General features: G+C 49.0%; 1 protein-coding gene across 1 annotated transcript in view; it reads right to left on the bottom strand.

Annotated features, from left to right (window-relative positions):
* Positions 1-12717, bottom strand: part of CHST15 (carbohydrate sulfotransferase 15) — an 84902-nt gene that overhangs the window by 23651 nt on the left and 48534 nt on the right. The window contains exons 2-5 of the mRNA XM_007468735.1: positions 8050-9098; positions 7021-7360; positions 4973-5119; positions 1656-1812 (exon numbers count right to left, since the gene is read on the bottom strand). Coding sequence (XP_007468797.1) covers positions 1656-1812; positions 4973-5119; positions 7021-7360; positions 8050-8595 — 1190 coding nt within the window. The 5' untranslated portion in view covers positions 8596-9098. The remainder of the gene's footprint in view (positions 1-1655; positions 1813-4972; positions 5120-7020; positions 7361-8049; positions 9099-12717) is intronic.

Here is a 12717-nt window from a genome sequence, read left to right as displayed (position 1 = left end):
CAGGAATTTATTCTCTCACAGTTCTGAAAGCCAGAAGTCTGATATCCAGGGGTCAGCAGGGCCGGTTCGCTCTGGGGCTTCTGAGGAGAATCTGTTCTGGGCCTGTGTCCCACTGCTGGGGCTGCCGGCCTCCCCAGGCAGGCTCGGCTTCTGGCACAATCACTCCAACCTCTGCCTGCATCCTCACATGTGTCCTCCCTGTGTCTGCTGGCCTCGGTGTCCAAATGTTCTCTTCTCATAAGGACACCAGCTCTTGGATTAGGGCCCACCCTCATCCATTGTGACCCCATCTTAACCTGAGTCCGTCAGCAAAGACCCTATTTCCAAACAAGGTCACATTGACATACATCTTTGTGGGCGAGGGTGTAATTAATTAATTAAACCCACAACAAGAGGCATTTAGCTCAAAGGAAAATAAGACACAGGGCTGTGGCCACCGTCTTCAATATCTGGCAGGCTCTCCCATTTAGAAGGATTAGACATGGTCTGCGTAGGGAAGAAATGGGTCCAAAGTGTCAATGCTCCCAAAAGACAGACTTGGGCTCAAAACAGGACGGATGCTCTCTCAGAGCTGTCTGAGCGGGACTGGCCATCCTGGGTGGGGAACTCCTGGACCATACTGGAGCCTCTTATCTCTGGTGTAGGGGTACTGGCCCGGGGCGGGGGTGGGGGGGCGGAGGGGTGGACTAAATGATTTGTTTTTTTTTAAATAATTGTGTTTATTTTAACTTGTTGACAGTTTGCTTTATTTATTTATTTATGGCTGTGTTGGGTCTTCGTTTCTGTGCGAGGGCTTTCTCTAGTTGTGGCAAGCGGGGGCCACTCTTCATCGCGGTGCGCGGGCCTCTCACTCTCGCGGCCTCTCTTGTTGCGGAGCACAGGCTCCAGACACGCAGGCTCAGTAGTTGTGGCTCACGGGCCCAGTTGCTCCGTGGCATGTGGGATCTTCCCAGACCAGGGCTCGAACCTGTGTTCCCTGCATTAGCAGGCAGATTCTCAACCACTGCGCCACCAGGGAAGCCCTGGACTAAATGATTTTAAAGTCCTGGCAGCCCTAAGACTCTGCCATCCACACAGGGGTCCTCAGTGACCTCAGCATCACCCAGTGCCAGCCTGGCCACCCTCAGACAACCCTCGGTTCGATACCGTGCTAGCCTGGCCTCATCTGCACCGGGCACCTCCTGCCCTCTACAACAAAGCAGCTCTGTCTGTCGTTTTCTGCCTTTTGGTGTCTCAAGGAAAGGTGGAGCTTGCACATTCAGAGCCAACAGGATAAAGGCATCAATCAAGTCGGGAGACAAGGAATTCTAGGAGTTAAACCCTGCGGAGAGCTTCGATATCCCCAATTCTAAGGGCATTTTTCACGGCCGGACATCACCCAAGGGGCATGTCCCGAGGTCAGACCGGCCGAGGCCGAAGGCCCACAGACCAGGGTCAAAATGGCTAAGAAAAATATCCTCGGTTTATTTAGATGCAGTGAAGATTGCCCCAAGAATAATGTTTACATAAGAAATAGCAATAACATTGCAAGTTAAGCTTGTTTATTTAAAGAAAAAAAAGAGAAGCAGCAGCAAAATCTTGTTTCTGATGAGAAAGAAGCCTGTTCTTCAGAACTGCCTTTTCTTTTCCCCAAACGAAAAATCTACACCACTCACCTCTCCACAGGGTCCCTCAGCATGACGATCAGTTTCGCCTCTGGCTGGAAAGCGTGGATGAAGTCCTGAGTCAGAAAGGGGGGCTCACCATCCGTGCTGTTGTCATAGAAGAACGTCCAGGCATTGTTATCCCACATGGTGGAGGCGCTGGCCTCCCCTGGAAACAGAAAACGAGTGAGCAGTGCTGAGTTACGGGCTCCCACAGAGCAGCCTGAATTAGGGGCCAAACCTGGCTGTGATACCTCCTTAAATAGGTGTTAGCGGGTGAGCTGGTCTGCCACGCCGGCAGACGGGACTCCGGGAAAAGGAGGCTGATGACCACCCTCTGCCGCCGTGTCACCCCCTCCCCTCCGTGACCTCCATCTGGAGATCGAGGTGATCCACGCAACACTGAGCATCCCTCCTCCTCCCAGCTCCTCTCTCCAGGATGTGCCAAAAACCCTCTACTAGCATCTGGCCTCCCAATTTCACGATGTTTAACTTGCTAACGGTGCATAGCTCTGTGGCTTTTTAAGGGCCCGCTCAGACTGTACTAGATGGTTCCCTTCAGAAAGTGTCAGGGATGAAGGAGAAGTTCGGGGATCCGAACTTCTGGATTAATCATTTTGCTCCTTGAAATTGCTGTGGCGGCCTTTTTCACTGATCATTTACTTTTCTCCCTCTCAATGACAGTTATTGCTTCCGGCATTGTTTTTAATCCTCATTTCTCATTAGGAAACTGCATGCAATCTGCATCAGTCTTCCCTTGAAATCACAAGGGTCAGTCCCAGCGCACACTCTAAGACCAAACGAGAGGAAGGCTTTGCGGGAAGGCTCATGCGACCTCGGTCCTGCGCGCCCACCCACCCCATCACCCTGCACACAGGTGGCGTTCACTCAGTGCTGACTGCGTGTACAGGAAGCTGGCTCTAGCCCCTGTTTGATCACAGTCTGTGTGAATGAAGCATGATAACGTTAAACACACATTCTAGGACAGGGGAGAGAACAAGACACAGACATTTCAACATTTCTATCTCAGATAACTGAACCAATTCCCTGATGTTTTTTTCAGGACAGTCTCCAGAGATTTAGAAAGAAAAACAAATCAATCAATTAATTATACATTCGATTTCCCAACATTGTACATGGGATTATATGATACATCTCCAAGTCACTTATTCAGTGAAAATCTGAGCCAAAAGACTAAGTCTCTTTGATCAGTGATGAGCACATCACAGTCATGCAGAGTGTTAGCAGGGCCCTATTTATTCTGTTGGATGTGCAATCATGTCCAGGTGAGCATTACTATTCTGATGTTTATTTCTATTTTTTTTAAGAGATAATACCATAGAATACAGAAGAAACAAGTCAATCAGAAGTCCTTTGAAAATTCTACTCACAATGAATAAGGGGATATTAGGACAAGGGAAGTATCTAAAACTAAGCTGGCACAAATTTTGTCAGCCCCATAAATGAACTGGTTCTATGCTTGTCCATCCGCCCATCCATCTATCCATCCTTCCTTCATTCATCCTTCAACCATCCAGGCAGAAAGCTCTGATTTGGTGTCTAATATGTGCCCGGCACTACGCTTGGCATTGGGGATAGATGCAGGAAACAAGACAGACAATCCCCTTCCCTCTCAAACCTTACAATCTAGGGGAAGATCAATAATTCAATAAACAGTCACAGCCCCAAGTGAGCACTTTGACAGGGCAGAGCCGGGTGGCCATGAGAGCAGAGGCAGGGACCTTTCTGTCCGCTGGGGAAAGGTTCTCTGGCCTTTCCCCAGCCCAAAGAACCCAGCCACTTGAGTCCTTCACGACTCCAGCCATTAGCCCAGACCATTGAGAAAAGCCCCTCTCTGACCCATCAACCAAGATGAAAAAAGACCAGTATGCTTCTACCAAGGATCTAACGAAAGAAGCTGAAGCAGAGTTAAATCACATTTCAGGGCTGGGAAGAGCCCAGAACTGATCTGGCCCAACAAGCCCATTTTACAGATGAGCAGACTGAGTTCACGAACACAAAGACCGACGTGTCACATGGCACAGAGCTGGCTGGTGGCACGATCAGAGCTGGATGCCAGCTTTCCATCTACCGTAAAATTCAATAAACTCTGCTTCAGGTAAACATCAGAGCTGTAGATATATTCCTTAGTTTTCATTTCTAAATCCAGAAGTAAATAAAATTAGGAAACCAAACTGAAGCCTTCCTTTTTCATTCATTATCTTAGGCTCTATTTCCTGACCCTAGGATGCCTATTTTTAGCTCTTTCTTAAGAACATGAGATTTTCCCAGAGGCATATGGTATGGGAGTCACAGTCAAAAATTAATTAAGATTTGTAATTTGGGGTGTTAGAACTCAAGGCTGCAAGAAAATAGCTAGTAGCCAGTTCACACTGGGTGAGAGGGTGTGATCTCATCTGGCTCCTAGGACCTGATCTCTTTGAGTTAAAAATAAATAAATAAATTGGGGCTTAGGCATGTAAGCCTGTCCCCCTGGATATGGGAGTCAAGTAAAGATCCATCTTTCAAATGGTTGATTACAATTCCTTTTAGTCACGAATAGAGTCACCGAATTTGGAGAATCAAAATATAACAGATTTAGGAGAATAAAAAAATAGATCACTGCCTCAGGTAATCAATTTAAGCAAAATATGTGATTCGATTTCTCCCTTTCAGAGGTGTAAGTGGATAAATGTCTTCTCCTAAGCTGAATCCAATAGAGAGAGTGAATAAGATATGTTTTTTATAAAACGCTCTTGTGAATTTTTTTTTAATGACTAGTAATCAAACCACCTCATTTTGAATGTCTAAAGGCATTAGCTTGACAGGGCCTAAGCTTTTTCAACAGCAATTAGTCACCCACGATGCAATAGGGCGGTGTCTATTTCAGGAGAGGCCACCTCCGTCTTTGCAGGGTCCCAGCGGCCAGGGAGTACAAAAGCCACAAGAATTAAACTGATGACTAACTGGTTCATTTTACATTCACGATCCCCCAACCAAACTTACTCAGGTGGGTGTATCATGAAAAGAAGTCAAGCATGCAAGCTTAATTCAAGTAAAAGCAAAGAAATGGCAACTGTTCCAAAAAGCCAGTTCAGGTGCGCTTGAGTCTCCACAGAACTAGAGAGTCTACTAAACATTTCTGCTTTACTGAAGTTGCAGGAGCACTATGAACCTTTTACACGGGGGTGAGAGTGATGGCTAGCGGGGAAGTGCATGCTCAGCAGCCGCTGGCAGGCATCATGCAAATGCTCGCAGGTGCAGTGAAGCCCGGCCTGGCCCAGGGCAGAAGCAGGGGGACCCTCGCGGGAGTTACACGGAAGCCATACCGATAATGATTCTATTCATCTTGCTCTGTTCCTTTGCAGAGCTGGCCTGCAGTCCTTGATGAATCTGGTGTGCAGCCAGGTCAAAGAGGTCCAGATAATCTTCCACGGGATAGCGGTCCCGCAGACCATCTCTCAGGCGGACGATTCCTACGAGAACCAGGAAGCTGAGTTAGGACAAAGCTGCCACGGCTGGGCTGATGGCTTCCGGGGAGTGACCACGGGGGATGGAAAGGTCCAAGGGCCCAGCTGCAGCAGCCAAGGCTCAGCCCAAGGAGCTGCAAGAGAGGGAGGGGCGTCTGTGAATGGGCCATGAGCTTTTAACCCACGTGCACTTCGAGGGGTGGAATGCACCACCGTTAAGCTGCACGGTAGCCACTGAAAGGCTGGCATGCCTGTTCAAGAACTGTAATTGAGTCTACTTGGAGGGACAGAGAGTTTGGGGCTGGTTAACATGTGCACCAGGTGAGGCCCCCCAGGGGCGGGGCAGCAGTGGTGTCAGGATACACACACTGGATCAAAAGAAAAGGCAGCCCATCAGAGGGGCAGCATCCTTTGATGAGTCTTCCACACCAGGGCCGACCAGCACCTTCCTGAGGTTCTATTCCATCAAGGAGTCTGTCCATCTGTCCAAACAATAAGGGGAATCGATGGTCCCCGGACGGACACCTGGGTTATTCTGGCATCAGCCACATGCAGCCTAAATTTTGCCCTTGCCTCAGAAGTGGTTACATTTCACTTGAAAATGTACTGACAACACACTGCCCTAAACCACAGCCACCAAGGTTAATGGAAAGTGGAGAGAGAGCATCCAGAGGCAAAACAGCAAGAGGTTCAAAGTGACACTGGAGCCCAGACTCCAGAGGCCCACATGCCCCTGTGCCTCTCTCTCCTCTGCCAGTGGGAACCTGGTTTTCACGGGGGAAAATGGTGAGCTGCGTAGGGGAGGCCGCTCTTCAGACGAGTAGAGAAACCCTGGCTCCCACAGCTGCTGCTGCCAAGCACAAAAGACACATGTACGCTTCTGTTCACTCCAGGAGGAACATCAAAGGGATTAAGTCAAACGTTTGTCGGGAAACACATTAAGAGTTGGTCTCAACTTAGGCTGTACTACGGAAAACGTTCAAAATTCCCTTCCAAGCAACCTAGGTCCTTTGCACCGAAACCACCCTCGAGGGCTTCCCGAACTATGGCATTTGTCATCCCTTAGCTCCAGTGACCAAACGTCTCCTGGCAGAAGGGAAAAGGTTAAGGAGACTCTCGAAACAGTGACCCAAGGGCAGATGGGTGGCTCGAGCAGAAAGCAGCCTGCATGCCAACCCCGCGGGAAAGGGGTGGGGTGCTGTGAGCAGGGTCTCCCAGAATTATCTCCCTGGGGCTTTCATTCTGACCCTGAGAAGCCGAAGGGTCAGGTCTGAGAAAAGCAGCCCGAAGCAGCTCAGTGACAGGCTCAGGGCCCTGGGATGAACCAGCAGGAAGAGGAAACCCCGCTCATGCAGCCGTCTTTCTCTCTCCTGCCACCTCCGGGGGTGGGCATGTGGGTGCCGGGCTCCAGCAGGAACAGCACGGAGCTGGGAGCTGGATGGACAGCCCCCGACAGATGTCCACCCGGCCAGCACTCACCACTCCCGGGTGCTGCGTATGCCCTTCCGAACAAGAAGAGCTGCTGATCCTGACCCCTTGCCCTCGCCCTACACACCGCCGGGGCTGCATACACGCTCACCGGGTGGTTGGGAGCTGGGTGCTCGGTCCTGCTGGATGTCTGCCTGGGGATCGCTAAACCAGAGAATTGTCTGACCTCTGCATCTCAGCGTGTTTTCTCATCTCCCCGCCCTGCATCCCTCCTGGGGCCTCGCACAGCCCTGCTCGGGTCAGTGTCAGGGCTCCCACGCCAACCCTGACCGTGACCCCGAACCTGACGGTGACCCCTGATCCCGACCCCGACGTGCGCGTAAGGAGCGACTGGATGAAGGAGGCAGATGCACCGGGCTTGGTGAGTGATCCCCACGTGCACCGTCGCCACGGGGACCGGGGACCGCGCTGGCACGCACCGAAGCGCTTCCGGGTCCACCAGTGCGGCTCCTTGATGGCGGAGAACTTCACTTCCGGGTGCAGCCGCAGGCGGTCGTAGAGGTCGGTGGTGCCGCACTTGGGCTGCCCGATGATGTAGAAGTGCGGCAGGCAGCGGAGGCGGAAGTGCTTGCCGTGCGCGTGGGACAGGTGGCCCCAGAAGGCCTTGCGCAGGGCGTCGAAGGTGGAGCGGAAGCGCTTGGAGTAGAGCACGTAGGAGTTGGTCAGGTAGGGGTCGGTGGTGTTCCTCCCCGTGAACTCCTCGTACCAACAGGGGCTCTTACTGTTGGGGAGGAATTTGTGCGGGATGACTGAAAACATCTGCAGTCAAAAAGACAAAAAGGGGGAGAGACGCACCGAGGGGAAAACATTAGCACAAGCACATTCTGTCCACAGTATGATCCTGTCCTGAGACTTATTACAGCGTTCACATTGGAAGTATTATTGGATGATGACTAAATACTAAAACAAAGCAAAACTTGGTAAACAGCCAACGACCATGCTTTTCCTTAACCCCCAAATAAAAATAAAATTTGGAGAGAATGAAAATAAAAGTTCAATCAAACTCCCTTCTACCATGATTTATTTTGCACACACACACACACACACGCACGCACACAAGAGTTGGAACTTTTGACTGTGTAGCTGGATATTTAAATGGCCGTTAGAGGCAAACAATGTGATTAGGACAGACAAGAAACAAGATGACGGTAATCTACAAAAGCAACTTTAACTGCCAGGGCCACATTTCAAGCAAAAAGTCCTGGAAAGGAATTATTAGGAGGGGCGTCCTTCAACATTGCTTGCTGCGCCATTCAGTACAGAATTCCCTTCTCTGGGCTAACAGCGTGGACACGGACCTCCCAGTGAACTCTCATCCATAAGGCTGTCAAATTACCATTGCTACACTTGAGAAATTTTTGGTCATTTTCTTCCCAAAGGTGGTGACAGGAAAGGAAGCAGCAATTTTTAAAACATCAGTCCACAGAAATGAGCACCAGGCTACTCACGTGCAATTCCTGCTTCTTGAGATCTTCCACGTCTGGGAGCTGTCTGGTTGTGAACTCAATCCTGGCTGTGATGCTGTTGATAATTAATTTAATGCTTGGATCGTCCTTCACATACGAAATATTATTTACAGAGGGCTGGTGATGATGCTCTTTTGTGTCACTCGGATTTTCACTATCCATCAAGCTGGGATTGCTGGGGAGGGCTCCGTAATGGAAAGGCGATGAGAGCAGAAGCTCCTGGTGGACCCCAGAAAGGATGTAAGAAGCCATCACCAACGTCATTATTATCAATCCAAAAACGAGGCTGCATCGCTTCCCCTTCTTGAAGCGCAAAAACCCACTCCAGCTCTCATTCCCTTCAGCTCTCACTTCGAGAACGGCAAGCAAGTTCATCTGCTTACCGTCCACTCGAAACACAATTTTGTTTTCTCCTTTGCACATGGGGCACTCCTGGCGACTGTGATGGGGGCCTCCTCGGCAGCTGACCTGCTGTGTGTGTGCTTCGTCCGGCAACAGCTGGATGCAGCAATTAATGCAGTGCCTCATCGTAATGCCCTTGGGCTGCCGGCCCACCAAGCCATGGGCGAGCCCCCAGGGAGTCCGGATGCCTGCAAGTCGTGCTGGCAAACTTCAAGGACGTCTCGTGATCACATACGATGGTTGAAAGGCACAAGCAACAGAAACAAATATAAAAATGATCAGGCGCTAAAACACCAGAGAATGAGGAAGCGTGTTCTTTGGTTCGACTCCGAAAGACAGCACGAATGATCTCCAATTATCATGGTCTGTAAGAGCCACTGCAATCCTGGAAAAAGCCACAAGGTCGGGAGCAATTCTTCCTGTCCTTCAGGTTTTTCCCATGGCACCAAATGAAGTGGAGGAGTTCTCACTGGAGAACATGGGAACACCCAAGGGATTAGAAGATCTCATGGCCTCAATGAAGGATGGATTGGCGCACCATCCACACAGAGTCCATGAAGATTTCTTCTTTTACAGCCTGTGTTCCTTTGAAATGTTTCCTCTTCAAAATCTTTAAGATGTCAGATTGCCTAAACAACAAAGAAAAGAGGTTTTATTACATTATGTGATGATCGCAATAACCCTGGGACCATCTTCCAAGGAGAGACGTTCACGCTTCTTTTCCACTTCTTAATATTAGCCAAGCTGACTGGGTCACAAGCAAGTTACAGAAAATCATATGGGATAAAGGGAGAGGTTTCGGGTCTCTGGTGCTTGGCTTTGGAGTTCAGTCTCTGCCTCCAAATGTGGCCCCAACACCAGCGTCACCAGCACCATATTAAACGCCTCCTACTTTGCACAACCCACATATTCTGTTATGCCTTTGCCTTGACACATCTAAGTGACTGGATCCCCCCATCCCAGGACTCGCAGTCATTCTCAGATTCATGCACAGTCAGACTATGAATTTGAGGGATGAATTGAAATATCAGTGCTGTTAAGTCAACAAAAAATCCAAGAAGGAGGATGTTTAGGGTGGGAGCAGGCAGAGAAAATGGTTTTTACTCTCCCAGTAGCACCAGTAGTCTCTTAACCTAGAGCTAACATTTATTACTAGTTTAGGATGCAAAAGTTAATGAAAATTTAGAAACACTGAAGTGATTCTCTCCTTCAGTAGAATGTATCATATTAAAAACTTTTTTTGACTTTAAGTAATTAAGCAATTAAATCCAACGTGCATTATTCCCCTGAGCAACAGAACACTTTAGACCCTAAAACAATTGTTCACTTTCATCATCCTGGGGAAAACATGATTCTTCAAAATCCATTAATAGAATCCTGCGGTTATAAAATGTATTGTTGCCCAAATGACACTTCTTTGTGGATGTTGTAAAAACAGCAAAAAAGGAGACCTACTTAGTTTCCAGCAGTGGTATAACAATGCTAACTAGCTAGCTATGTGACCTTGAGCCAGCCATATAACCTCTCTGAGCTCTCGTTTCCTCACCAGTCAAATTAGGATAAAAAGTACCTCCCTTTCAAGTGTGTAACAGGTACTGTATCAGCTAATGCATGTGAAGACTTTGCATAATGCCTACACATATTTAGCATCCCATAAAAGGTCGATAACATGAATAATAATAGCATCATCAATGACTATTACTCTTATTTTTTAATTGTCAATGAATGCCAAGAACATCTGAAGTGGAATCAAGGATGGGTAATCCCATCCCATTATTTCTCCTTAGCACCTCAGAATTACCCAAGGGTGGCAGACTCACCTCCAATTCTGCATACACACACCCCTCCAACAATCCTAGAGAAGGTGATATTAACTAACCCTGCGTTAAGCCCCCTCTCACATTGGCTGAAAGGCTGAACAATCAGAACTCACCAGCAGAAATATTCCCTTCCCTTGGACTGAAAGGCCCATGTTTTGTCAAAACACAATGACCAAGAAATAGCCAGGCGGTTTCCTAACATATCTTCCACAAAATGTCCTGCGTGTTGTCGATAGGTCTTCAGTGCTTAAATTACCTGGAGAAAAGGTGACGTGGACCAAATTACACAGACTTCTTTAGAGTAGGACTTTTCACAGGAGAAGAATATAATACACAGCGTTTCCAAAACATAATTGGCCAAAGAACTCTCAATACTGTCTCAAGGAAGCAGTCTGAGGAATGCTAGTGAGCAAAGGCTGAGATACGGGTCACAGCAGTTCTGAGAACCGCAGAGGAGCAGGGGCTGTGGGAGGGTTCGGCTGGAACCAGGCCAGTGCCTCAGGCCACCACCCGCTCATCCCAGAGAGCAGTGGGAGGACGTGCTGGGAGCCTCAAGGCTCAAACCTCTGCCCCCAACTTGTTCAGCCACCCCTGACCCATCACTGGGTACAAACAATTCTCCCCAACAGGAGAAACAACAGGGCAAGCTCCCCTACTTGGAAACCCCCTCACTAGGCCAAGAAAACATTTTTCACACGCCAAAAACAAGGCCACGTGGGGTTAAAATGAGGCTCCAACCAGCATCGCAGTGGGGAGCCAGTCGCACCCTTCTGTCTCTCTGGCTACAGGAGGCCTAATTCAATTTTTTTCCAAACATGGTCTTTGAAGCTCCAAGACAAGAATGTACAAAATCTGGACCCAACAGGATGGGCAAAACATTCCTCGACAAGAACAAAGGTTTCCTCTGACAAGCAAAATAAACAAATAGACCTGAGTAGGCAGAGACGCGGGACCAAGAGGCCTCAACCAAGAGGCCTGGGACGTGGTGAGCCAGAGGATTTGTCCCCTGGGCAGGCTGTACCCTCCAGCCAGACCTCCCCCTCCACGTCTCATTTTTTTTTTTTTTTTTAACATCTTTACTGGAGTGTAATTGCTTTACAGTGATGTGTTAGTTTCTGCTTTATAATAAAGTGAATCAGTTATACATATGCATACGTTCCCATATCTCTTCCCTCCTGCGTCTCCCTCCCTCCCACCCTCCCTATCCCACCCCTCCAGGCGGTCACAAAGCACGGAGCTGATCTCCCTGTGCTATGCGGCTGCTTCCCATTAGCTGTCTACCTTACGTTTGGTAGTGTATTTATGTCCACGCCTCTCTCTCGCTTTGTCACAGCTCACCCTTCCCCCTCCCCATATCCTCAAGTCCGTTCTCTAGTAGGTCTGTGTCTTTAGTCCTGTCTTACCCCTAGGCTCTTCATCCCGCGTCTCACTTTTTAAATGTAAAACGGGGAGCAGAGAACTGGGGAGACAATTCCAGATGCCTTAAGGGCCTCAAAGAAACACTCTCCTATAATTCATTCATTCCTCCCTTCTGTGATTCACCAGATCCCTTCTGAAGGCAGATTGTGCACTGGGCACTGCCCGAGATGCAAGTCCAGGTGTGGAGGCCTGAAACCAGAATGTGATGGGGGGTGTGATGTCATAAAAAATACGTATTCGGTCTTTGTCGCCTGCTCCTGGTGCAGAGCTTCTAAAAACCTTGGAACTTCCTGAGTGATAGGGTTGACAGGGACAACACCTTTTGTTATTCATAACAAGCCCCTTTCAACCACACCTCAGTTTATGCTTGTGAGGTGACTATTGCTGGGGCCCCCAGACAGCTTCAGGATGGGGCTGGTAGCCAGAAAGACCAAACCTTGATTAGAAGCTTGGAACTTTCAGCCCTGCCTCTCCAATCTCCAGGAAAGGGGGAAGGGCTGGAGATTGAGTTAATCACCGATGGCCAAAGATTTAATCACTCGTGCCTACACAATGGAACCTCCATAAAACCCCCTAAATGACAGGATTCCGAGAGCTTTCTAGTGGGTGAGCTCATGGCAGTGCTGCGAGGGTGGTGCAGCCAGAGAGGGCATGGAAGGTCCAAGACCCTCCCCGCAGACTGCCCCGTGCATCTCCTCCAACTGGCTGTTCTTGTATTATCTCTTTTGTAATAGTCAGTAAGGCACTTTCCTAAGTTCTGTGCATCATTTTGGCAAATTATGGAACCTGAGGAGGGGGCTGTGGGAACCTCTGAATTTGCAGCCAATTAGGACAGAAGTGTAGGTAGCCTGGGGACCCAAGACTTGTGACTGGGGCCTGAAGTGGGGTCAGTCTCAGAGGACTGAGCCCTTGACCCGTGAAGTCTGTGCTAATTCCGGGGAGTTACTGTAAGAATTCAACTGAATTGTAGGACACCCAGCTGGTGTCTTAAGAGTTGGAGATTTTGTTG

This window comes from Lipotes vexillifer, unplaced genomic scaffold (assembly GCF_000442215.2).
Source record: "Lipotes vexillifer unplaced genomic scaffold, Lipotes_vexillifer_v1.1 scaffold741, whole genome shotgun sequence".
Classification (NCBI taxonomy): Eukaryota; Metazoa; Chordata; class Mammalia; order Artiodactyla; family Lipotidae; genus Lipotes; species Lipotes vexillifer.
This window is presented reverse-complemented; position numbering and strand designations above follow the sequence as displayed.